The 26,389-nt window shown below is 35.1% G+C and overlaps 1 protein-coding gene across 1 annotated transcript in view; it reads left to right on the top strand.

The window, feature by feature from the left end:
* LOC149787710 (cytochrome P450 3A24-like) overlaps window positions 1-24,969 on the top strand; it is a 29,578-nt gene extending 4,609 nt beyond the window's left edge. Inside the window, exons 2-14 of the mRNA XM_089973898.1 lie at window positions 2,343-2,439; window positions 3,777-3,829; window positions 7,995-8,091; window positions 8,654-8,770; window positions 13,719-13,807; window positions 14,662-14,810; window positions 16,838-16,959; window positions 18,229-18,334; window positions 19,303-19,460; window positions 19,890-19,978; window positions 20,744-20,881; window positions 23,582-23,744; window positions 24,342-24,969. Of these exons, the coding sequence (XP_089830024.1) occupies window positions 2,343-2,439; window positions 3,777-3,829; window positions 7,995-8,091; window positions 8,654-8,770; window positions 13,719-13,807; window positions 14,662-14,810; window positions 16,838-16,959; window positions 18,229-18,334; window positions 19,303-19,460; window positions 19,890-19,978; window positions 20,744-20,881; window positions 23,582-23,744; window positions 24,342-24,416 (1,453 nt within the window). The 3' untranslated portion in view covers window positions 24,417-24,969. The remainder of the gene's footprint in view (window positions 1-2,342; window positions 2,440-3,776; window positions 3,830-7,994; window positions 8,092-8,653; window positions 8,771-13,718; window positions 13,808-14,661; window positions 14,811-16,837; window positions 16,960-18,228; window positions 18,335-19,302; window positions 19,461-19,889; window positions 19,979-20,743; window positions 20,882-23,581; window positions 23,745-24,341) is intronic.
* The last annotated feature ends 1,420 nt before the right edge of the window (window positions 24,970-26,389 follow it).

Raw genomic sequence — 26,389 nt, 5'->3', positions numbered from 1 at the left:
GCGACCTCCCGCATCCGAGACGGACGCTCTTGCCACTTAGGCCACTGGAGCTGTAGATAATGCATGAGAGACTTATTGAATTGGTATTCTCAAAACTCTCTGTATCCATCAGTGAGACATTTTTTGTCTGTGTAAGCCAACCCTCGCTTTCACAAACTATATCTGTTTCTGAACATTCTGGTCGAGTCGACTAAAAATATTCAATTTTCAGGAAATGTTACAACTGGAAGACACAAGGACACACGTTATGAATGTTAGGCTTTTCGCGTCTTACCGAATTGATTAAATAGGTGTGTGTTTGGGTGATTGATCAGAGTTGATGATGTACGACAGTTTGGATTGCCAAAGATTGCATTATTATATTGTACTGTCCTTGGAACACCATTCAGTGTGTGCTCACTTTAAATGGGCACTTTTCTATATTGTGTATGAATAAAAATCGAGACAAATCAAGAAAATTATTTTCCTTGTGAAAGCACAACTTTCCGATACATAAAGTACATGTGAAACACTTAAGCTTCAGTAGACGACTGAAGTCAAATTTTTAGATTTGATAAGTGTCAAAGTTGTTTTTGAGTTATATAAATACCCCACTTGGACTGTTAAAAACATATTTGAACAATTACCATAGAAGCGGACGACTCCATTTCGATATGAGATTGATGACGGTCTAAAACCCAGAAGAATAAATATATCTTGTAGAAAAACGACTGTACAGTTGGGGTCAGATGAACCAAGAAAATAGAGACAGAAGAAATAGCACATAGTAAAACAAATGCAACGGACCTTGGCCCTTCCATCCAAATAAAGTGGCTTAAAGTTAGTTGACATGAGAGAAAGACGGGCATGTCAAATAATTATTTAACTATGATCTAACTGATAACATAATTTCCATACGATGGTTTAATTTCCATACGATGTTTGCAGCTTCTTTAAATCAAAATCATATCTTGACTTGTATTAGTAACGGAGGTGCGGATATGCGTTCCTTATGATTGATAAAGGTATCGTACTTGAACCGCTTCTAATGTCATTAAAACTATTTCAGAACGCAGGTAAGTAAGTTCTCTGTGGTTCTGTTTCTTTCTACCCCCCCCCCCCTCAAGAAGTATATTTTCATTCTTTATAGTTAATTCTTGAACAATGTTTAAAGCCATTTGATTTGTTGTGTGTATGTATATTTGTTTGTGTGTGTGTCTGTGTGTGTGTATGTGTGTGTGTGTGTATGTGTGTGAGAGAGAGAGAGAGAGAGAGAGAGAGAGAGATGTGCTGTCATAAGTAGTTATAATGACTCTATGGTCTTAAACTCATTAACAGAAAGAAGTTGAACCATCCAATTTGGTGAAACGTAACAAATAATTGATTTCTCTAAGATACAGAGTGAAATATCTTAACAAATAATTGATTTCTCTAAGATACAGAGTGAAATATCTTAACAAATAATTGATTTCTCTAAGATACAGAGTGAAATATCTTAACAAATAATTGATTTCTCTAAGATACAGAGTGAAATATCTTAACAAATAATTGATTTCTCTAAGATACAGAGTGAAATATCTTAACAAATAATTTATTTCTCTAAGACACAGAGTGAAATATCTTAACAAATAATTGATTTCTCTAAGATACAGAGTGAAAGCGAGGAACTTGCATTAGAAGGAGTAAATATTCATGGTTGGGTATTTATCGATGTGTAGATTTGACCCAATCATTCACAAAGTAAATAAAGTCCGAGGGATCATTTAATCCGATATTGTTTTATATCTCTTGCTCATGTAACACTGATCTCAAAATTCTTTGCATCTATTTAAGACTGGCGTATCTGTTTAACGTTCGGGTGGCAGTTATTCCAGTTATTGATTATCGATCATTTTATGGAAGAAAGTTAAACGTCACTCGTGATTTTGGTTTTTGCACAATGCTGGCATTTTGAACAAATGGATATAAAAGAGTCCCGATATTAGTACTTTATTAAACTTGAATAAAGACCATGAATAGACACTGAAGCCTCTCACAAAAGTTTGTCTCGTCAATTATCTTCAAGTGATTCGTGAGAAAAATTGCTAGCAACTTTCCTGGACAGACTCAGATTTCTTTTTATCTTTTAATTATAGATGTGTGCAAATCCAGATATACTTTATTGCTGGTTATTTCCTTGTCGAAAGGCTTTTACTTCATTATGAAATTGATGAATTTTGGTACTGTCTTTTGCAATTTACATTCTTTTCAAACGATGGTTTATTCTGAACACTTTTCCAACTTTTGTCTTCTCTTCACCTTTGACACAACCAATGATGATAGAGAAAAAACGATGATGATCAATAATGTTCATTTTACTTCAGGTACACACTCTATAAACAGAGCTACTTCCGCCCACTTGGTATACCAGGTCCAACACCGATCCCGTTCTTTGGAATTACTCTTGACGTTGGAAGGAAGGTAACGAACATTTTACAAATCAAACAGATCTAGATACTGGGTTATATAACGGTAAGAATTTATTAAGAGGAAACCATTTAAAGGAAGAAAAAAATTAAGTCATTTTAACAGTTGCAAAATATGGGAACAGGGATGAATTTGTACTTCTGTTACTTTAATGTCATTATTATTATTATTACTATTATTATTATTATTATTATGTTATATTCCTCTACACTTATTACCAGAATCTTAGTATTCGAACAATGTTTGCATTTCGGTTCATTTTCTAAAGCGAGGACAATTCTTGGCGGACCACTCTACCTTATCTACATGTTCCCGACTTTGTCGAAATGTTTAAATAGCTAAGAAAATAAATATCTACTGTACTGTAATTTTAAACGTAACACTTTTTAAAGAATATGAGCCCTACTTTGACGATGCATTTTCTACAGAACATTTGGGGAAATATTGATTATCAGTTAGCATGACTTATTGACTCTGTTTTTTGTAAGAAATTTAAAAGGCTGTCTATATAGGTCAGACAGATTCTTTACACTAAAGAATAAAGTTCATCCTTTCTAAAGCTAGAGCAGGCGATCCAGTTGTAAATCATTTTAATAAAAATAATCACTCTTTGTGTGATTAGTTTAGTGATAGGTTTTGTGAAAGTGTATGGTAAAATACGTATAGGTTGGTAACAAAAAATCAATTCTGGATAAAAACATGCCAGACATTCCATCTTCACTAAGTATTCTAGGTGTGAATTGTATCGAAATTTCCAACGAAAGTTATATGTAGCCCATATTTATATTTCGACGTTAGAGTGTTTACGTGATGTCACCTTCCAGACACGTATGGAACGTTATATATATATATATATATATATATATATATATATATATATATATATCACAAGACAGATTCTTATTAGTATCGTGCCATTCCTTTGAAATTCGCTACATTAAATTTAAGTTTAAGTTACATTTAGACAAAATCAGTTTGATAACTAAATAATATGTAAATGCAAATATAAACCATTTCGTTGTTCTCCAGCTGATAATCTTATTCTATGTACACTCTTGTAACAAATAAAACTGTCATATAATGTCAATACAATGTGACTAAGCAACATCATTTATGTTTTACTTTATTGCTATGCTGTGGTGCAGTATATATGTTTAAAGGTGACAGTTATGGTATGCAAACATCTAAATAAGCATAAAGACGTTTGGCGAAAAGTACACATATGAAAACAGTCTGGAAAAGAACGGTGCTTTGGGTCAAAAGTATAAGAACATTTCCTTTTTGGATATCTTATATAAACATAAAGTTGTAGTAGTGAAAATTATTTACAGGGCTTACATGAGACAGACCTCAGCTTGATGCAGAAATATGGAAGATGCGTCGGGTAATTCTCTCTCTCTCTCTCTCTCTTTAGCAATGTTTCATAGCATGTGTCGTTATGTTGCTTCAGGGTTAAAATTTTGCGCACCAGTTCGAGAGTAGAAAACAGATCTTCAAAATGTGGGGGTAATTTGGTTAGGGATATACATGTATATGTATGATTTCCTAATTTCAATGACCCCCAAAGTTTGCTCTTTAAAATCAGATCAGTTCTGACGAGCAATAGTTAATAAAAATCAGGTAATTGTTAACGTTTAATTATTTTCCCCAAAAATGACACTTTGCTGCAGATGTTACGGTTGTCATATCTCCATCTATCTACAATAAAAAATGGTAACTTGTCCAGGTTTTTTTGTCATAAGTAATAAAATTGTAACTTGTCCAGGTTTTGTTGTTTTGCATCTAAACATTTTCCCCAAATTGTTGTCAGTCATTTAACACACACACACACACACACACACACACACACACACACAGAGCATTTGTGAGATTTATTTAGAGAATGTACGTAGGCATGATTTTTTTTTTGCCTTCGTGTATGTGAGGTCCTGGTGACCCAACATTTTGAAGAAATACAAATATCAATTGTTTGAAAACAACAGTGTCATCCTGAGTAAGTAATACTCATGCGTTTAGTATGGTTAGATTTAAAAACGACTAACAAGTTAAATGAATATCGTTAAACTGTGTAATAATCTAGTTTGGACATATTCATCTGTGAAGGATTGAGCATCAAACATATTTCATTTTCTTTTTCTAACCTTATTTATACTATTTAAAACATATCTATCCAATGCAGTCGCGATAGCTCAGTTGAGAAGATGTCTGAAGTAGTATAGAGGGATACCTTAGGGCATACCTGTGTTCATATATTTATTCCTCCGTGATGAGTTGGGTTAGAAATTGTAACAATGTTACATGTTGGTTATGTTTTGACGGGAATAAGATTCTTTCTCTGTGGTGAGTCTGATTAGAACTTTTAACAGTTTTATAATTTGGTTCTGTTTTAGGTGGTTTTTAACTGAAATTAATATTAGGTTTTGCATATTTCGATCGATCGAGAGAGAGAGAAGAGAGAAAGAGTGAGAGAGTCTTTAAATATTTCGAAACGCGCCTACGTCTCTGAGTGTTTACATAACTCTAAATAATTGGATGTTTCTTCATGGAGTACATTACACTAATAAAATTAAATCTAAAGTGTATGTTGCCTTTTCGACACACACACACACACACAAACACAGCGAGGGAGCGAGATAAAGATGTATGGGGATCAATAGATAAGTCACCCAGTTATCTCTTTAACACTTATCAAACCAGGGAAACCCCGATTGCTCAGTTGACAGAGTATCTGAACTATTAAAACAGGACACTCTAAAGCATAAGTAGTATAGAGTGACACCTTAGGGCATAAGGTGTCGTCCTGTGCTCATCGGTTTATTCATCTATGGTGAGTCTGATTAGAAATTGTAACAATGTTACAGGTTGGTTCTGTTTTGACAGGATGAGTGGTTTTTAACTGCAATGAAAATTACGTCATAGGTTTATATTTTTCGAAACCCTGAATGGCCCTTTTTCACAGTCCGCCTTGGTCTCTCTCTCTCTCTCTCTCTCTCTCTCTCTCATTAATAGAGTCCGTTACATTCATTCAATTGAATTAAAGTTTATTTTGCCTTTTCTGGAACACATGCATACACAAACACGGAGAATTAGTAACATAGAGAGAGGTATGGGAATTAATATATGTCACTGGTCAAAAAAGATATTACCAATTAATTGTGACACTCAGACACCTGATGTCCGTAGATTTGACATAATGGGTGATATAGTGAGAGGGGGAAATGAACATTAGGCCACTTAGTTGGTAGGATTCTGGGGCCAAGCGGAAATCCAATGTTAAAAATCTGTCCCTAAGTTTCACATGAAGGGTGACTGTAGAGACAAGTCGAATGACCTTTTCATTCATTAGATATAAGATATGTCAGTATTTATTTTTTTATTGTATTTTTTTCTTTTTAAACTTACTGAAATCAGCTTACGTAAGGTACGGCGCAACACTGCAACACATAACGAACGTAGGCTGAATGTCATTTGAAGCAAATTCATTTGCCAAAGTATTTTTTTAAAAAATTAACCAGTTAAAATGGTGGTCTTTTAAAGCTCTACTATTTACATCAGGCATGTGCATCATCCTACAAGGAGCGGCCGGATATAGATGTATGAATGTAAATGCATGATATAAATGTAACTGCATAAAACCAGGTTGCGTGTCAGACGCAGCACGCGGGCTGTAGGTTGCACATTCCTGCTCTAAAGGTATCTGGCTGTGAACAGAAGCTATTGGATTTTTTTAAAAAGTTATGGAGTTCTCTCTCTCTGTGAAACTTTGGTTGTTTCTTCTTGGATTAAATTATCCTAATCGAAGTAAATCTGAAGTTTATTTTGCCCTTTTCAAAAACTTCATTGGATTTAGTGTGTTTAGTCTAAAACAAGACAATTTTGAATCTGGCTCAGAAGAAATTCAACCGTTCTTCAATATAGTCGTACTTGTACACCGTGTCTTACGTAAGCTGAAGTCAGCCAGTTTATGAAAACATAGCTACTGGCATATCGTAAGAAACTTAAATGGATGAAATAATTCCGGGGGCGCTCTACAGATATTATGAAGTTCTGAGAGAGTGGCGTTTGTAAGGTTAAGTTGATAACATTTGCAACATGCACAATGGAGAGAACTTTGTTATATCGCTATTCTAATTACCTTTGAGGTAATTTCTTTCTTTTTGTTTTCCCCGATCTCATGTCAGAGTAAGTCTGGTTCCACTTTTTGTCTGAACCAATATTTATGGTCGTCATATTTATGCTGTTCTGATACTTTGATCACTAGTAAAAAGCATGGATTTTAGTTTACAGCACTTCAATCAATCAATAATTTTCTTTGCCTTTACTTTTCCAGAAAGTAGCCGCCCTAGATCCCTTCACGCCCTATTTGGGTAGGAGCGTCTTATTTTACTTAATTTGATACCGCTTTCTTACTTACACTGCTCCGGTGGCCTAGTGGTTAGAGCGTCCGCCTCGGATGCGGGAGGTCGTGGGTTTGATCCCCGGCAGAGTCAAACCTAAAACTTACAAAAATGGTACTAACAGCTGCCTCGCTTGGCGCTTAGCATTAAGAGGTTAGTGTTAGGACTGGTCGGCCTGGTGTCAGGATAATGTGACTGGGTGGGACATCATGATACATGTCTGCGGTATGATGCCCCAGTGCTAGACATCACTATAAACTGTCACACTGCAGACATCGTAGCAATATGACTGAAAAATTGTTAAAACTTAAACCTACGTTACAAATCCAAATCACACACACACACACACACACACACACACACACACACCGCTTTCTTGTTTCATTTTATGATCCGATAACCTAATTTATGGTTACTTTATGATGTTCTGCTGCCTACTATCACGAATAAAATGCATGGAGCTAAATGACATTTACAATTTAAGGTTTACGCGAACATCGTGTTGAGAATTTCAGGTTGATCCCATTTCAGCTGTAAATCAATAATTTTCTTCGCCATTATTCTTCCAGAAGTCAGCTGTCCCCGATCCCCTCAAACCACCAAAACTAAAATAGAGAAATTTACCATTTACAAGTGTTGTTTGCATACTCCGCATAAGAATGTTATTTCCGGACTTGGTTTTTTGTAATGTCGGTTTTCCTCTTCCAACGTACATTACAAACAACATGAAGCACGGCCTTAGCCAAGGAAAGTAAGGCAATAAATAATTTCCGACTAAGCCATTCTACGTGTTAAACTAAATTTCAGCAATGCGCTAGGAATAAGTTTTACTGGAAACAATAGTTTTGTTTTACTCATATTGGTTCATGCACTCTATTAAAAATACATGTGGAAGATCTTCTCACAATTTCACCTTTATGGTATACCCCAAGAAATTATAAAATTTCGATGACTTTTCTATTTAACTGATACAATTTGAGACATATTAAAACTAATCACAAATACTGAACAAATACAAAGAAAGGATTATTAGATTTAACAGAGTGAGAGAAAGCTTCTTCTTCTTCTTGTTCTTTTCTTCTTCTTCTTCTTCTTCTTCTTCTTATTATTATTATTATTATTATTATTATTATGATAATTATTATTATTTAGAACTTACCTTGGTAACATTCCTCAGCTGTTAATCACTGATCCGGAGATGATAAAGCAGATATTAGTGAAGAGATTTCCAGATTTTACAGATAGGCCGGTATGTGGTTTATTTACTACTATTTGACTTTCATAAATACTGTCTTAGTTGTCAGTTATTTGATATGTGTAAAATTGATATAGTTTCATTAATATTGCAATGTGTTTTCCGTATATAATGAAAAGTTTACAAATATGGTCTTCTTTTTCAAAGTAAAATATTTCAATTGATATCTCATATTTGACAATTTAGCCATAGTTTGAATTTTTCAAAAACTTATTGATAGCTTTTTAAAGGTTATAGACAAATATCCTTAAATACATATTTTCTTTCATTTAACTAATAGCATATTTTTTCTGAAACATTTCTGTGCAATAACTTTAGTCCATGATACACATAGGCATGTATTGCATTAAATAATTTTGCAATGATCTTCGCATTCTCATCGTGGTCATTGATCTGATTCTTACTTTCTTTTATCTTCTTCTTCGTCTTCTTCTTGTTCACCTTGTTGTTTTTGTTGTTGTTGTTGTTGGTTTTGTTGTTGCCGTTCTTCTTCTTCTTCTTCTTATTATTATTATTATTATTATTATTATTATTATTATTATTATTATTATTTCAGAACAAGTTAGAAGACTCAAAGTTCATGGATTCCGCAGTGAACATAGCATCCGGAGAACACTGGAAATTTCTCCGTTCTACACTAAGTCCTACCTTTAGTTCTGGAAAAATGAGAAACGTAAGTTTATCACCTCTTTTCGTGTTTATTTTGTAGTTGTTTATCATTCAAAATATGAGCAGCGGATAAAGGTCATAAAATACTCCGTTTCAAAATTTTTATTGGGCTGAAAAGGAAATCTGAAAAAATGGTGATGAAAATGTGAAAAAAATAAACAAAACGCAATTAAAACGCAAAAAAAAGAAAATTGTGGCATGGGCGAAACGATTTAAAGTAGGCACAAAAAGGTAACAATAGCATAATTAGGAATAAATGTCAACATTTCATACATACATACGTGCGTGTGTACGTGCGTGTGTACGTGCGTGCATGCGTACATACACGCAAGCACGCTCGCATACATACATACATACATACATATTTGCATACTTTGCTGCCTTTCTCAAAATAAAAGTTGTTCTTTCGCAACCAATTTAATTTTGTAACCGTCCTAGACAAAATCTTGATCTGACTTGGAAAACTTGAACATACAATCTTAAAGTTGGCGAAACCTCTGCCGCCACCGTCGTGACAAGACAAAAAGATACTTATATCTATCTCATCTTGCTTATACAGGTGAGACAAAAATCAGTCATGTGATAGTAATGCTGTTGTATTGTCGAATGCACATGATACTACTAAGAACATATTGCAACAAATCTAGAGTATGTGCTATTTGTATTTGCGTCTCAATTGTTTTGCTTGATTTTTGTGATCGCTTGTTTCCTTATGATGAATGGATGTTGGGAACATGTAATTCAAACGGAGTACTGAGCTGAGTATTAGGTATGTGCGTCATTCACACTGAAAGCTCCAAATTCTCATAGGAGAACTACCACTGAAACTAAGAAGAAATTAAAGGATATTAAGATATGCCGCACGAGTTTCAATTCACAAAACTAGCCACCCCACCAGGAGAATTATCGAACAAAGTCATATCCCTTTCAGTGGAAAACTAGTACCACAACCACCCGGTACGAACAAAATATATGAGCTAACCAAAGATCTTATTCTACCCACACTACAAGCTGAGCAATGTAATTACCCCGACCAAACACCTTGGACCGAGGATAACCCAAATTGCAATACAACAGCCCTTACTTGCAACAAACTAGACCAGATACATGATATAAGAACCAAAATATTAGCCGAACTTGAAGAAAATTGCATAAGGTACACCAAAATATACACCGATGGCACAAAAAATACAAATCCGAACAAAACTGCAGCAGCAGTAGTAATCCCTGAAACAAACACAGAATTCGGAGAAAGATTATCCGACACCTGCTCCATTTACACAGCCGAATTCTGGGCCATCATGGAAGCCCTAAAATGGCTCCAACTAACAAACATTAAAAAAGCAGTTATCATTAGCGACTCCCTTAGCGTCACCAACTCGATCAAATCAAACCACTCTATCACAAGAAGCAACTTTTTGATGGAAACCAATCACTTAATTAAACAACTGCTACAAAATAAACACACAAAAAAAGAGTTCATGTGGGTGCCCTCCCATATCTGACTAACAGGTAACGATAAAGCGGATCAAGTAGCTAAACAACATCTACATGAACCTAACTCAGTAGCATTATACTACAGCGTCCAAGAATTGTACAGTATTATCAGAATTAAAATTGACAGTAAATGGCAACAACAGAGGGATAGCAGCAAAAAAGGATGCAAGCTATACTCCATACTAAATAAGGTCACAAGACATAACGAACCACCACAACTCGTTAGAAGTCAGGACCAAAAACTTATCAATATGACAATAATAGGCAAAACTAAATTAGCCACCAGCTATGGGAAATATTTGATAACCACCACAAACTCAAATGGTAAATGCCCACACTGCCCACTCCAAGAAGACTTAGAACATCTATTCAACACCTGCCATAAGCATAGAACTCAAAGAACTAGGTTTAGGACTAAACAACACGAAATAGGGGCCCCACCGACCTACCCTGAAATTCCTCAAAGAACAAAATCTAAATAAGGACAATACTTACCAAAACATCATAAATTTCCTTACCGACATTGGGGACAATGGTGGGTTTTAAACAAAAGAACAAAAAAATACCATTCAATCAATCAATCAACTAGTAGTCAGGCTAACAAACCTAAAACTAGGGAATAAATAAGTTCAGATGTCTTTAACATGTCTTAAGAGACTCGAGTATTCGGCAAAGAAATATGTCGTATTAAAATAAATTTAGCCTGAAATAAAATAACATCACATAAATAAAACAAAATAGAAACAATTATCAAAACTAGTAGACAGGCTAATAAACTTAAAACTAGGGAATAAATAAGATCAGATGTCTTTGAAATGTCTTAGCGACTCGAGTATTCGGCAAAGATATCTGTCTTATTAAAATAGATTTATCCTGAAATAAAATAACATCACATAAATAAAACAAAATAGAAACAATTATCAAAACTAGTTGACAGGCTTATTAACTTAAAACTAGGAAATAAAATAAGATCAGATGTCTTTGAAATGTCTTAGCGACTCGAGTATTCAGGAAAGTTATCTGTCTTAACAAAATAGACTTAGCCTGAAAATAAAACAGAACATAATAATAGCTTCATAAATAAAACTAGGAAAATAAATCAAACAACCCTAAAACCCACACATATAGGGGTAAATTAAAATTAAAATAAAATGAAATTAAATTTATTATTTTAATTTAATAAACAAAACCAAAGACAATTTTAAAAAACTGTTTTTTTTTTATTATTAATTGTTTTCCTAGGACACCTTAATCCTAAACATGAAATTAAGGACACTAACATCTTTTCATACCGCTAGGTGGCAGCAGATTATCTGTAGTACAACCAACGTTATGGCACAAGACACAGCCTCACCTTAAGGCAAAGAAAACAACAATCCAATTAGAACACCTAGATAAGACCCCAAAGCAACTAAAATATATAAGATGGTCTAAAAAGCCCAAGACCATCAGGCCCCGCTGCACGATGCGGCAAGGACTACCAAGATAAGAGAACTTACTATAACCCCCAAATTAATACATATAAGGTGATCCAACCCTAAGGACCATCAAGCCCAGCTGCACAGTGCGGCAGCCAAATACATAGCAAGACTAGTTAGGACCCTAAAATTTAAGAATATATGAGGTGGTCCAAACCCCAAGGACCAACAGGCCCAGCTGCACAAAGCAGCACACCAAACAGCATAGGAAAGCTTAAGATAGCCATAAGAAAAAAGGTGAACTCAACCAAACTCACCCAATCCAAATCAGACAAACTGGATACAGTTATAATAACCCTACAGACTATCACTAAGTGGTCACTGGTGCAGTACCATCCTTAAGTAAAATAACACAGAATATTTCTTCAATATATCTCAAAAAGTCCGTGAAGACGACAATTCAGTAACCTTTTGGCAAGAGGGTCAAAAATAAATATCCCGGATACACCAAGGTGCCTTCCTGATGCGCGGGTTCCTCCCTGACGGAAACTTCTTCCTTGCCACTTCCAGACATAAAATTACTTAATGTGCCTAGCACATATTAATTACATGAAGGGAGATGCACTTTTTCCTCTCTTCATGAACAAACAACTAAAAACCTAAGTGTCCCGATGTGACGTCCTAGTGGCGATCAATCGCTAATGGTGTCACATACTGCTTGGTCGACACCGGGCGCAGTAAATACAAACTGAATTATCACCTCTAACTCGAGTGATTTGTTGTTGTTGTTGTTGTATGGTTTAACGCCATTTTTTCAGCACACGATAGGCTATACATGGCGGCCAGTATTAATGGTGGAGGAAGAACCCGGGAAATCCCCGGAAAGAACCACCGACCCACGAGAAGCTACTGGCAAACTTTCTCACATACCCACATTGGCCAAATCCGAGACTAACTCGAGCGAGTGCTGGGACTATCCCCACTCGAGTGCAGCCTTACAGCCAGGTCTCTAGGGTCTATGAAACCAGTCATATTGACCCAAGACCTGACGCCTAAATTAAATAATGCCTTCTATGCACAGAAATGACTGGGGAATGTGGCACCATTCCGTTCGACATGACCAATTAAATACTCCGTTTCGGATATTAAACATACGTGCATGTCCGTGTGGGCGATCACGTCTATAATTTAAATGTGATGATGCTGCTGCTGCTGATGATGATAATGAGGATGATGACTGAACTGTATTCACGAGGCTTTCCTATAGCTGACTATTAGGTATATGCGTCATTCACACTGAACGGTATTCACGAGGCTTTACGGTAGTAGGGATTAGTTTCATCAAATGGCCACACACAAAGAGTTATCGGTATATTCTCCCGTGTAAGTGTTTATTAATGTGAGATACTAGTAAATTCTGTGTTAGGTGTTTGGGTCTTATTTCTTCGTTCATGGCATGAGAACATGAGAACAGATCTACGACAAAGAAATGCGGATCAAGAAAACCCGTGCAAGTGTGAAGTTAGAGTCATAGTGGACATCTTAGTTTGAGGAGAGACAAATTATTTGTATTATTAGCTGCTTAAAAGAAAATGATAAACATTTAACTGACAGTGAGTGTTGCCTGAAGGACCTCAAGCAATTCTTACAAAATGGGTTCTGCATTACTTTCGCTTGGTTTTTGGGGTTAGCATATGCTAGTATCTTTCAAAACCCCTGGTGTGTAACAGAATTTCTTCAGCGTCTTTTAATTTAACTTATAAGTTATTTGAACAAATTAACGATTTATGTTTATTACGTAAGTGGAATATATCTTAGGGGGATATTTCAATTAGTCAACAGATTTATATGAAACATCTGGTTTCGCCTACAGCCCTAGTTGATTTTATTCGCTAATAATGTTTGTAAAAGTTAAGTGTGGCTGTACATATTAAAACAATTCAATAAGGTGTTAAAAGCATGGAAATTCCTGTGTGTTTCTTTATTTACTTATTCATTTTTCTACATACTGCCTGTTTATCGGTCTGTTCTTTTTAGATGACTCCCCTTATTTCTCGATGTTTGGAGAGATTAATTTGCAATGGAAGAAAAATGTCAGAGAATGGAAAATCTGTAGAAATGAAAGGGTAAGAAAGTGAAGTAGGTACTGCTGCCTCACTTCATTGTAATGTGGCTTATTCATGATAGCGAAGCTATATTTCAGAATAAACAACCAGGTAATAAAAGGAAGAGAAAGTGAATACATCTTGGGAAAATTATAGTCCGATTGAATGGATCGTATTTGTCTTGCAAGAGCTCTTTCCAGTTAGTGATTTCTAAACAGATTCAAACATTTTTGAAGGATGCTTTAGGACTATGAAGTGATTGTTTTCATTCAAAGTCTGAACACTGAGCCCATGCAGGGAACGTGAAAGAAATAATCGTAATTATTAGTTTAAAACTTAATGACGCTGAACTAAATACGGTGTTATCAAAGATTGTACCATCTGAGAACGAAGTTATTTCCCTTGTTCAATTTCCGTTCTAATTGGAGTAATTTCCCCTTATGTTTGAGAAATAAAATGCAGGGTCAAATATAACATATAATTGAACACCTAAAAATTTTAATTTAATTCTAAAAAATTGGTAGGTCGAATTTGATTTTCGGCATTTTCCAGTGATATTTGTTCAGGTTATGTCACCGTTTGCGATTCCACTGATGTCCTGAGAGCCATCAAGTGGGTGTAAAGAAATAAGGAAACAAATTTCAACAATATAGCAAAAGAAGGTAACTGAAGCTAATTGTTGTGATCAAGATACTTGCTTTATATATATATATATATATATATATATATATATATATATATATATATATATATATATATATATATATATATATATATATATATATATATATATATATATATATATAACTGATGACACGTAACAAATTCATGCAACAAATATGGAACTAACAATATTTCCATAATGCGACTTCCAGTTTGTTTGGCGCCTTCACAATGGATGTGATATGCAGTACGGGATTTGGAATGGAGGTTGATTCACAAAGTAATCCGAATGACCCTTTTGTGATTAATGCCACAAAAGCCATGACAGCAAACTTAGTAGGGCCACGGATTTTACTGGCATGTAAGTCTAAATGCTTCTCACATGTATTATGACAATGTCAGAACTTAATTCTTTCGCTCTTACTGCGCACACCTTGTATTTAAAAATCACTAGTCGAATTAAATCTATTCTTAATGATATGGTTGTTGTTTTATGTTATTTTAATGTAAACATTTTAGTGGCTAGCTTTCATTAGTCTCGCTTCAATACTACTACTACTACTACTACTACTTCTAATGATGCAGTAATATTTTTTGTTTCTTACACGAATCGACTGCCGAACACAAAGCCTTTGAATTGATCATGACTTTTATAGAATCGCTTATGTCGAATTAAAGAATATCAAATTTTTCAGATTTACCAAAATATTTTTGAAAGTAATGACTACTAAACACAATAGATCAAAACCCTAAAATCAGATCTATACTATAAACGTTAACTGAATATATCCAACATTAGCCTGTTCAAAGTTACTTTTAACTTATTCGATTCGGATTTTGAGATTGAGTTTTATGTTTAAAATGTTTGGAGAAAATGGGCCGTTGCCTGGGGTTATACAGATATTTTCCTTGAACTGACCTAAGAAAATGACACATCCGTAGAACCATGACAGGATGTTAGATACATGCTCCACCGATACCTTTGTCCATTATATGACCAAAGACTCATATATGGTACATGTACAACGACGTCCACTGTTTCCTGTAAAACACAGAATACATCTACTCCTTTAATCAAGCCCGATGGTCATTTTGCTGCCGTGGAAAAAAGATAGCAACTTCATCTTTCTTCCTCTCTTAAAAGTAGATTAGTGTCGTATGACTTGATCTTCGGTTTCAAGTGGAGAATATGTTTCGTCCTCTTGTTTCATACTTTTATTGCTATTGTTTTCATATATGCCTCTGTTCTTTCGACGGATTGTTAGACCCGCAAGATCTTTTGGATGGAAGGCCCCTTTCCAGCCTGACAAAGATCCCAGTATGGTTGACTATGGCGGCGTTTCACTTGAGCTCATTGTAGAAATCTTATTTTTCAAGCTTCTAAGTCGGGATTGGGCAACTAAAGCCGATCTTTTTTAGGAACCTTTCTTTTTGAACTGCGTGTCTCTGTCCGTAAGATCATTAATTGTTCCAAAGAACGTCTTGAGTATCGGGTTATCGATGAATGATATCGCAAAGTCCACAAATCTGGCTTAAATTTGGACAGATTCTTTCTCGTTTTGATCCAAAATATTGTCAATGCCTCGCATTCCAGTCTCATCTTCATCATTACCAGCAATGTACGTCACGGTCTACTGTATTTTGTGGCATTGCTTAATTTTTTCTCAAGATTCCTGAAACATTTTATCTTGAACCATCTCAGCGTCAAGATAGTTTCTCTTTCGCCTTATGGTCATCAGTTTTTTTTTTATGGATACCAACTTCCTTTTCCAGGCGGATTCCTGGACATCGCTGTTCTAGTTTCATTTTCTTTTCGGGGTTCCATACTTCTGTCTTGGAAACTATTTTTGAACGTTTCATAGAACAATATGCATGTCCAAATATGAAGATATAATGGCAATTAAGATAAAAACCAATATTCTTCCTTACCTACCCGATCGTCCTCCCCATTAGACACAGACGAATATTATCTGCTCATATACACTTCCACCACAGCAATACAGAGCACCTCCTCATTCAAGAGGTGATGATCTTAGTTACGATGGCCTGTCCCTCAACCTCCTAGCGGAGTTTGTTCAACTGGATGGGGGAACGGGGACGTACTTTTCAAGGTCGTGGCATCCGATTTTATGCCAGCTTTTACCCGTAATTTAAAAAAGAATGTTTGGCTCAAACAATATATTACCCATGCAAAAAAGATTAATAGATATTTATCCCAGCTGTTTGTTTGCTGAGCGCCATAATTTATTAAAACTCGTCAATTATTTGATATATTTGGATAACACGTAAAGCAATGCATAAAGGCCAAACGTATTCTGCATGCTTTTGATATAGATCGGTAAGACTATGTACATAATAAGGGCATACCCTCTCACCTGTGCATTTCAGTGATGTTTCCCGACTTTCAAATGTTCATGAGGGGCATACCACTAATGGATAAAAGTGCAGTTGAATTTTTCAAAGAAGCAACCAAGTCGGTGATACAAGAGCGTAGGAGTAGCACGTTAAACGTAAGAACCTTCTCAAAATACGTCATTTTTATGTGTTACGTATATTTGATTTAATTTATATTTGATTTATTTTATTTGTTTGTAAGTTTTAATTTGTTAAAAATATTTTCTTTACATGTCAATGTAATGTATTTTTGTTTACTAGAAATTTGATATTTTCCAGAACATTCTGTTTGACCTGACTCATTTCGTGGACGCATACTATTAGAAACACTGTTTCTATTTTTGATTTAGTTCCTGGCCTTGAATGGGTGTAAAGTAAACAACTACTTTTTTAATTCATTTTTAATGTGTGAATGATAATGGTGAAATCAAGGCTGTATTGTCTTACGTTCCATTAGACTTGTATATACCTTCTAAATCTTTCTAGAATGTGATCACGTGACTATCATCCCGGAATCTGTTTTGCGTCTCCAGTTACTGTGTAATCTATGTTTATAGAGATATTTCGTCAGTTTTGGGCTTAAAACACTTGATATCAAGGTGTTCGTTTGTTTGTAACCTATTTGGGAATTACATTTTAATGTTTATTCGAATTATTTGGATTCTAAAGTATAATTGTTTTTCCTGGAAAGATTTGAGTGCTCATACGGAATTTTTGGACAAAGACATTTAATTAATTCATATACCGGATTATTGTTTGTGAATAACACAGAACTGTAGACCTTACAACATCACATAGGATACGGTATACGTCATCGCCTTCCATCTTGGATTTTTCGTCGAGACTCGAACTTGAATTCATTAGAACATTTAATTATTAGGACTTATAAAAATTAATTCTTGGATTATTTTTGGAGTTGATTCTTAAAAGCGTAACTTCTTTTTTCATTTTTTCAGAGTTTTTCCAGGGAAATAAATGATTTGTAATTTTTTAAAGCCTGTTGTTTTCACTCTTTCTTTTGTTACTGTTTATTCGAACCTCGACAAGTAACATAAGATATGGAAACATTGTATGAAGTCAACTGTTAAATAGTAAAGGTAGTTAACGTCCTTTACTGAGTCGTTGCCCCATACGAATCATTATATCCCATGCTGAGGATGATTTAGCACTGACATTATGGCAAATACAGCGTTTTATTAACATGTCTTTCGTCTCTGCAATAACTTTGTACTGGCATACATTATCCTCGTGAATTAAACATGGCGGAAAATGGGGTCGGGGAGACATGCGTTTATGTGAAAAGGATCAGATTGGAATCAACCAGTGGCATATTTTGTTCATGCAAAAACAGCGTTTTACAGTAAAGACGACTGTCTTTTATGCAGAACTACAAGGATCTCATTCAGTTAATGATCAATGCGCACAAAGATCAGGAGGGCAAGAAAGATGAGCACGTGGAAGGCCTAGACTATGATTCATACAAGAAGAGAGGTAAGATTCTTTAAATTTAGAGAGCTTCGTCTGGGGATGGGAATCATGCTAACGCAGCCCCATTTTTTGGTTAATTGTCGGAAATATGACACCAGGAGATTTAACGTATGTGCTAGGGATTACATTTCCATTTCGTTAATTTGCCTCTGTCAAGTGAATGGAACTTCCGGGTGTGTTTTGAATGCGGCTGGATACATAATTTTGGAAAAATGTCTGGCTTCTACTTTTAAAAAGAGCATAAGTTAGCAACCTTACTAAAGTTTTGAGGTTTGGGCCGTTCGTCTGTGGCAAGCCAATGGAAGGGCGGGTGTTGTGAATGATGTATATGATGCATTTCTTTTGGGACCATTTCTGGCTTCTACATTTAAGGCATAAGGTATCTTCCTTTTTAGAAAAAGGTTTAAGGTTATTATTTTCGCTGCTAAAATTATTTCACTACCAAAATATTTTCTGTTATAGCTTATTCATAATTGCTAGTCCAAAAACGTTATCTTCCATCCGCGGAGCTACTAAGACATATTTGTATAGAACTTCACAAATTTCACTTTGGCTACATATGCTGTTAAATTTATACAGTGAACCGCATACATATAACAGTCATCTTTATGCAAATTTACAGTACTAGGTACTGTTCCCGTTCCTACTTATATGAATACATATTTGTCTTTATCTTGAAAGATCGTTTAGCTAATAGTGGTTTTCAGATATCTTTCCCTCTCTTGCAAGAGAGAGAGAGAGAGAGAGAGAGAGAGAGAGAGAGAGAGCAAGTATATATATATATATATGGATGGGAGTGTAAGACCGCGCTCTTGGATACCAATATGTGTTTAACTGCATGACCGGTTGTCTGTTTTATGTCTCCCTCTCTGCCGGCTTATGCCTCTGTCAATGTATGTCACCCCGTCATTCTGTCTCTTTAGCTATTTATTTTTATGTTGTATCTGTCTGTATATAAGTATAATTTGCAGGCTTGACAGACAATGAAGTTTTAGCGAATGCACTAATTTTCCTCCTGGCCGCTTTCGACACTACATCCAGTCTCTTGACCTTTGCATCGTATTGCCTGGCAGTGAACCAAGATGTTCAAGATAAACTGAGATCGGAGATTGACAAGGAATTAGGCAAAGTATGTTAAAGAAATGTAGATCATAAATTATGTAAATGCCATAGCAAAAACAGAAATCCCTGAAATTGTTATACAGATTGAAAACGCTGTTATTGCTTTAGCAATTGATTTTGCTGATGAAAAAATTCTTTAATTTACTACATGAAAATAGCATATATTTATTTTTTCAATATTTCCTACGCAGATTTAAACTCTACTATAAAACCTTTATCTATTGATTAGCTTTCCATTTCGTGTTATCTCTTTTGCTACATTTTTTCTTATTCTTCGTAATTAAATAGCCTCAGTTTTGTTGCAAACTTTCCAGGGGATCACACTATTTCGAATGTTCAAGCTTCTTCTTTTCTATTTATTTGAATTTATTTTGAAATCCACAATTTAACATTTTTTAATACGTTCAAATCTTCGTGCATTTAAACTTTGTTCCAGAGTCAGCCAGTTTATGACAACGTTTTCAAATTGCCATATCTAGATATGGTGGTGTCTGAAACGCTCAGAGCCTACCCGCCTGCAAGGAGGTTGGTATCTCAGATGTTGATTTTGAATTTTTTGCATGATATTTTTCAAAAAATATTTGTCACCATTGTGTAAATGTTTGTGATTTAGTTGATAGTATTTTCATATATTATTATCACCATTCATTTATATCAAAGAAGCTCTTATTAGCATACCATCCACTCCTATTCCATCACGCCATATTTTCGGTAAGCGATCTGTTACATTTTTGCCGTAACGCACCCCCCCCCCGCCACCTTAAAAATGTGCAAAACATAACAGTGGTTCCGCAAACCCTTTTATTGCTTTAAAAAATCTAGTTTTATACATGCTTCAACTGCTGAACTACATACTTTCGCAAAACATTACTCAGGTGTTTATCGTGATTAAAGGCGCAGTGCTAAACATATTCAAGTTCCTTACTGATACGAGAAGGTCATCAAAAGCAATTATGATTGTGCTACTGACGAACCGGAGCTGTTTCCATGCTGTATCCGGAGCTGTTTCCAGACTGTAACCGGAGCTGTTTCCAGGCTATAACTTGTACACAACTGAAATATATTGAGACACGTTCACCAAGGTATATACAACTATTTTGTCGCTGATGAGTATTATAGCCCTAACTGAGGTCAAAACAAGTAAAAATGATAAGTTCGCGATGAAAATGTGTGCCGATACACATGATGCTAGAAGAAGGAATACCCGCATTTAAACAATTCAACCAATTTTTTTTTTAATATATTAAAATAACGAACATAAGAATAAATACATAATTCCCACATTTGCAGGTTCAATAGAGAAGCACTTGTGGACACAGAAATATGTGGAGTTAAGATCCCCAAGGGACTTGATGTGAATGTTCCAGTCTACGGCCTACATTATGACCCGGAATTCTGGCCCAACCCGCACAAATTTGACCCAGAAAGGTGTGACGTTCTCACTATATTTATAACAATCAAAAACATAATTAGCAAATATATCTATATATAAATCAAGGGTGATTCAAGAATATTTCAGATAAAAATTAACCGAAATTTCTGAAGATTACAACCAGGAGGAACATATTGGATAACTATTCTTGGTAACAATTTGAATATGAAAAATAATGAAACGAAAGTTATCCACTTCTTTAAGAAAAAAGTTAGTAAAGTGTGTTCCTTATTATATCCACACTTTGGTTGATATATTATGGTAGTCATGTCCGTCTGTCCTTCCGTCCATGCGTCCTTCTATCCATCTGCAATAAATTAATCATGCGACCAGAACTCCGTCTACGTCGATTGGAGGAAAAATTTATACTTCCAGTGATGTCACGAGAGCATTAATCGATGCTAATGAAGGACTCAGATCCTGGCTGCATATTTCAGGGAAGAAGGCGGAGGTGTCAAAGTTCACACTTTGACATGTAATATGAATTCTTCCTTGCATCGACCACTCCGGTGGCCTAAGAGGTTAGAGCGTACTACTCGGATGCCTGAGGTCGCGGGTTCGAATCCCGGCCGAGTTATACCAAAGACTTACAACAATGGTGTTTGCGGCTGTCTCGCTTTGCGTTCAACATTAAGAGGTTAGTGTTAGGACAGGTTGGCCTGGTGTCAGGATAATACGACTGGATGGGGCATAATGTTACATGTCTGCGGCATGATGCCTTACTGCTACGCTGCAGACATCGTACCGACATGACTGAAAAATTGTTAAAGCTACATTAAAAATCCAACTCAGGCACACACTTCCTAGTTCCCTCATCTGAACCCCCTCCCCCCTTTTTATGATGATTCAGGAAGGATGTTATTGTGTGTGCGCGTGGGGAGGTGGGAATGGAATTTGTGAATTGGGTGTTGAAAGCTAAAGATGCACCGATATTTATGATTGCTTCCATCTCTAGCTTATTTATCAAAGGCTATCTCTTTAATGTTTCGCATTCCCCACAATATTTCTCTCGCCCTTTATTAAACCTTCAAAACATTTGATAAGACAGTTGTTTTGTAACAGTAACAAGATATTCTTTCCAATAAAAGTTAATAAGCATTGATCGATATATTTGTAAGTGCACAGTAAAGAAATCTTAGAAGGAGCAAAATCATAGGATCAACACATATAAGGCAAAAATGCCGACTCTTGTCATGTTTCCAAAGAAGAGATGAACTTTAGTGTGACAATCTTTGGTTGGTTGATTCCAGGTGATAACTTTATTATAGAATGATGGATTAAATTTTATTACAAAACTAGAGAATAAACAAGTGACTATCTGGCGGCGATATCCAGTTATTTCTTTTACAAAAAGAGAATGCGCATTAGATAAATTTACAATTTATCTCCGAAAAGTGTAAAAATGATAACGCTGTCCTCTTGCCTTGTATCATTATAATTACAGTTATTATGAATTGACCTAGTTTTCTGCAGTCTGATTAGATATAAACGGTCACGTGATACTGATCAAGAATTCTTTATACATCTATAAATTCAGCGGACTGGGTTTAGTTACAAGTTCCTAGGTAATTCAATATGAAGCTTTATCTGCACCAACCTCTTACACCAAAAATAATACTAACAACAAGAAGCACCACTCACCCACCATTGTGCGTTCCAACCAAATTGTGCAAGTCCCTCGTTAAAATCGCCTAACAGAAGTAAAGCAGTGCAACTGCAGTCATTCCTACATTTCAACACTCGCCCCTTTTGCCACAAATATCAAATGGCAGTCATTACAAGCCAATCTTGAGAAATGATTGCATTTTGCTTCGATAGTTTATCGAAGGTGTTTAGGGTCCTATGTCGAACAAGGGATCTCACTAAAACGGGACACGATTTTTGCATTTGAAAGATCGAAATGCGTAGCATGCAACTACAACGAATGCTATAACAACATCTGCTATACGCAAGCGTAATGCTAGAAGAAGGAATACCCACGTTTAAACAGCATTAACCATTTTTTAAAATATTAAAATGATGATCATACGAATATATCACTGGCATGGCCCAATCTGACACTTTACCCTATACGATTGCATAAGGTTTCGACGATTCTGTCGCTGTTAAGAGGAGAATGAAAGAAAACGTCGATCTACCTAAACGTGAATGTTTTGTTGATGAAATCTGTTGATCTGATGAGGGAAATGACGTAAATTGGAATTATAAGGATTTAATGATCAAGGTTGGGTATTTATCGACGTGTAAATTTTCCTGATCACTCACAAAGTAAACATAAAGTCCTTCAGGCTTTATTTACTTCGTGAGTGATTAAGTAAATCTGAAAGATCGAAAAATACCCAACCATGATCATCAATTCTGTAGGAAATACCTAAATGGCATCAAAGGGCTTTCCAAATAAAGAGCATAGAGTGCGATAGCAAGAGTCAAAATATGTCTTCATCCACATTCCTACCTACTATTTAAATGAGTGAGAATCTTTGTTAACATTCATGCCACATATCTATTATATTGTTTCCGAAAGTATAATTTTGAAAATATGAATAATATTTGTTTACTTCCTTTAAGTGAAGTTTCAAACAAATATAAGATAACTTTATGAATTGTTTAGAAGAGATTATACTTTGGGTAAGGCTAAGTTATGTCTGGTTCTTAAGTATATTAATGAATGCTAAAACGTTTTGATGATTAATAAGGTTTTCTCCCGAGAACAAGGATAACATCAGACCTTTCACGTTCCTGCCATTTGGGGCTGGGCCCAGAAACTGCATAGGAATGAGGTTGGCCTTACTGCAAGCAAAGATGGCGATTGTTGGCATGGTCCAGAACTTCCGTATTCAGACAGCACCCGAGACTGAGGTATGTTGGTGTGACGGTTTCTTTTCTTTTCTTTTGATACAGTATGGATGAGGGTCTTTGGTTTTTACGCCCTATATCTGTTAAACTAAACGAGAATTATATATCTATAGCTGACATAATTAAATGTAGATAACCAATAAACACTTAAAAACGGTTCTCCGCTATTGTATGCAATTGTTCTGTGGAAGTGAAGTGGATGCATAATTCAAGTAAATTCCTGATGTTCATTTGGATCGAGCAACTGACTACTTTAAACATTGCTAATGATGCAAGTGGTATTATCACATGAGAGTACATATTCACGATTAAATGCTTTGTAAATTCATGAAAATTTAAAGTAATGGGAACCATATTCAAAACGTTATTATTCATAAAATGCATTTAAATTGCGGACACATGTGGAATCTCAGATTATTTTAATCGTTTAAAATAAGTTCATTCCGAATAATATTGTTTTAAAAATGCAGAAATACATTGTCAGATATAGAACTGATCATGAACGCATTAACTAGTTTTCCTTCTTTGATTGTCGGTATTAAGAAATCCTGTTGCAATTTCATCCATTATAAAACAAGGACTTCATGCTGATATTTTCAGATCCCGCCAAAGCTTGACAAGGGAGCATTTACTAAGCCAGAAAACGGAATGTACTTGCGGCTAGAAGCTTTATGAACATAAAACACAACAATTTCACAATAATAGGTATAGAAAATATCAGTAAAGTGAAAAAGGTTTCTCCTTCATTAAATTCCTCTAGTCCAGTAAACAACAATGATTTAATGACAAATGCAGAATAATTCCATTACTGCCATCTCCCAGAAGAAGAAGAAAAAATTGGTATACTGAAAGCTATTGACCAGAAACGTCACTTAAAGGTTTACCGGTTATATCAAGTCACTTTGGTCAGTTGTTTTCGATGTGACTTCTGAATAAGTTTCAAATATGTTTTCCACTGATTTTTCGTTTGAATTATCCTTTATGTTGTTCTCAACAATCCATCCGCCCATACTTTATTAACACAATGGTCACAGCACTACCATATACGTTTTGCCTTGATTTATACTATTTTGCCTATCCAGGGTTTTATATAAAAGAATTTTCTAGACTTGATTCATATTGATTAATGATCACATACTTGACTTCTCCCTTGAATTATCGCTGAATAATTTGGACTTCGAATTGTTCATAAAAATAAAATAAAAATGTTTTACAATGTTATAGCAAATGAGTGATTTGTGTGGATATTTATATATTTATAAACTATTTTTCCTTTCTTTGATATTGTGTACCTGTTCCAGGTAACAATATTTCTGTGAAGAGTATGTCCCCGTTACGATTATATTGTCAAAAGATGAGAAACAGAAAGAAGCAAAGCCAATAAGTTTTGCAAAACTTTACCAACAATTTTCTTATCGATATTACAAAATGACAATTTACAGGGACCAAGCAGTATTATGAACTGAATCCAAACTAATCCTGAAAAAGTTCTTTTAAAGTCGAAAAGAACGAAATGTTCCGTACAAGTTTCAGATACAAGAAAATACATATCCGCTAACAGTCTTGACGTGTTAATGGCATTGTCCATTGAATAATTCACAGTTGTCTGAGAATAGTGTTATAGTCAAATGAGCACTAGCTGTTTCCACTGAATAATCTAAACAAATGTTTCTTCTCAAATAATATTTAAATACAACATAAAAATACGTTTGCAGACTTGATGTTATTACAAGAACACTAGAAATAAGAACAAGAAAAGTGTCCAGTCCTCAGAACTTATATACAGACGATAGGGTAAAACATGCATATTACTCCTTCTTGTTACGTGACCAATTGCATCGTCGTAACACAACTCGCATGATCTAGCTCATCCAGCTGGAATTAACGTAATTCTTGTAAAATACTACCCGATGGACCTATCGAATGGGAAAATCCCGAAAGTTGTCAACATATTTAATTGCAATTGTATCATTAGTAACTATAAACACGTACGTAAACATATAATAATAGATCCCATGCACTTCTGCATTCTTAATATCTTAAAATAGAACCTATCCACGTAGGAAATTTCTACTAAAGATAATCACTAAAATTTACAGTCATGATATTATAGATATAGTCTCTTTGTATTGTACAGAATTCAGTATACAATATGTAAATAGTCCTAAAGTATGTGATTGTAGATATATTTCAAATGGCTAAAATCAAATATCAGAAACCTTCTTTTATTCTATTCTTACATTAGGCAGTTAAATAGTATTACAGCACAGTTCATATTGGCTCACATCTGTAACTTTATGATAATATAAGATCGTTAAAAATCTCGTAAGATAGCAACCTTATACGGAGTTTGTTCTCGGAAAGATCTATAACGCAGTCTGATGTGAAGATACACGGATAAAGGTTTTTGCCGAAAGTTCTATACAAGAGGTACAGAAATGTAATTTTTACAGCAAATAAAAGTTGACTCGTCCAGTAATGTGTTGGTTGAAATGCAAACAAATAACTAACCAGGACGTCGTTACACTCGTGATGTGTTGGAAACGACTGAAAAATATAGCTATTGATAACTTTTGTGGTTTGTTTCCTTTTAAATTGTTATTGTATTAGATAGTACAAGACCTGTAGTATATTAAAAACTTGTACGT

Source organism: Sinohyriopsis cumingii, chromosome 11, assembly GCF_028554795.1.
Source record: "Sinohyriopsis cumingii isolate HCF-2022 chromosome 11, ASM2855479v2, whole genome shotgun sequence".
Lineage (NCBI taxonomy): Eukaryota > Metazoa > Mollusca > Bivalvia > Unionida > Unionidae > Sinohyriopsis > Sinohyriopsis cumingii.
Note: the sequence above shows the minus strand (reverse complement) of the source record. Positions and strands in the feature narration are given on the sequence as shown.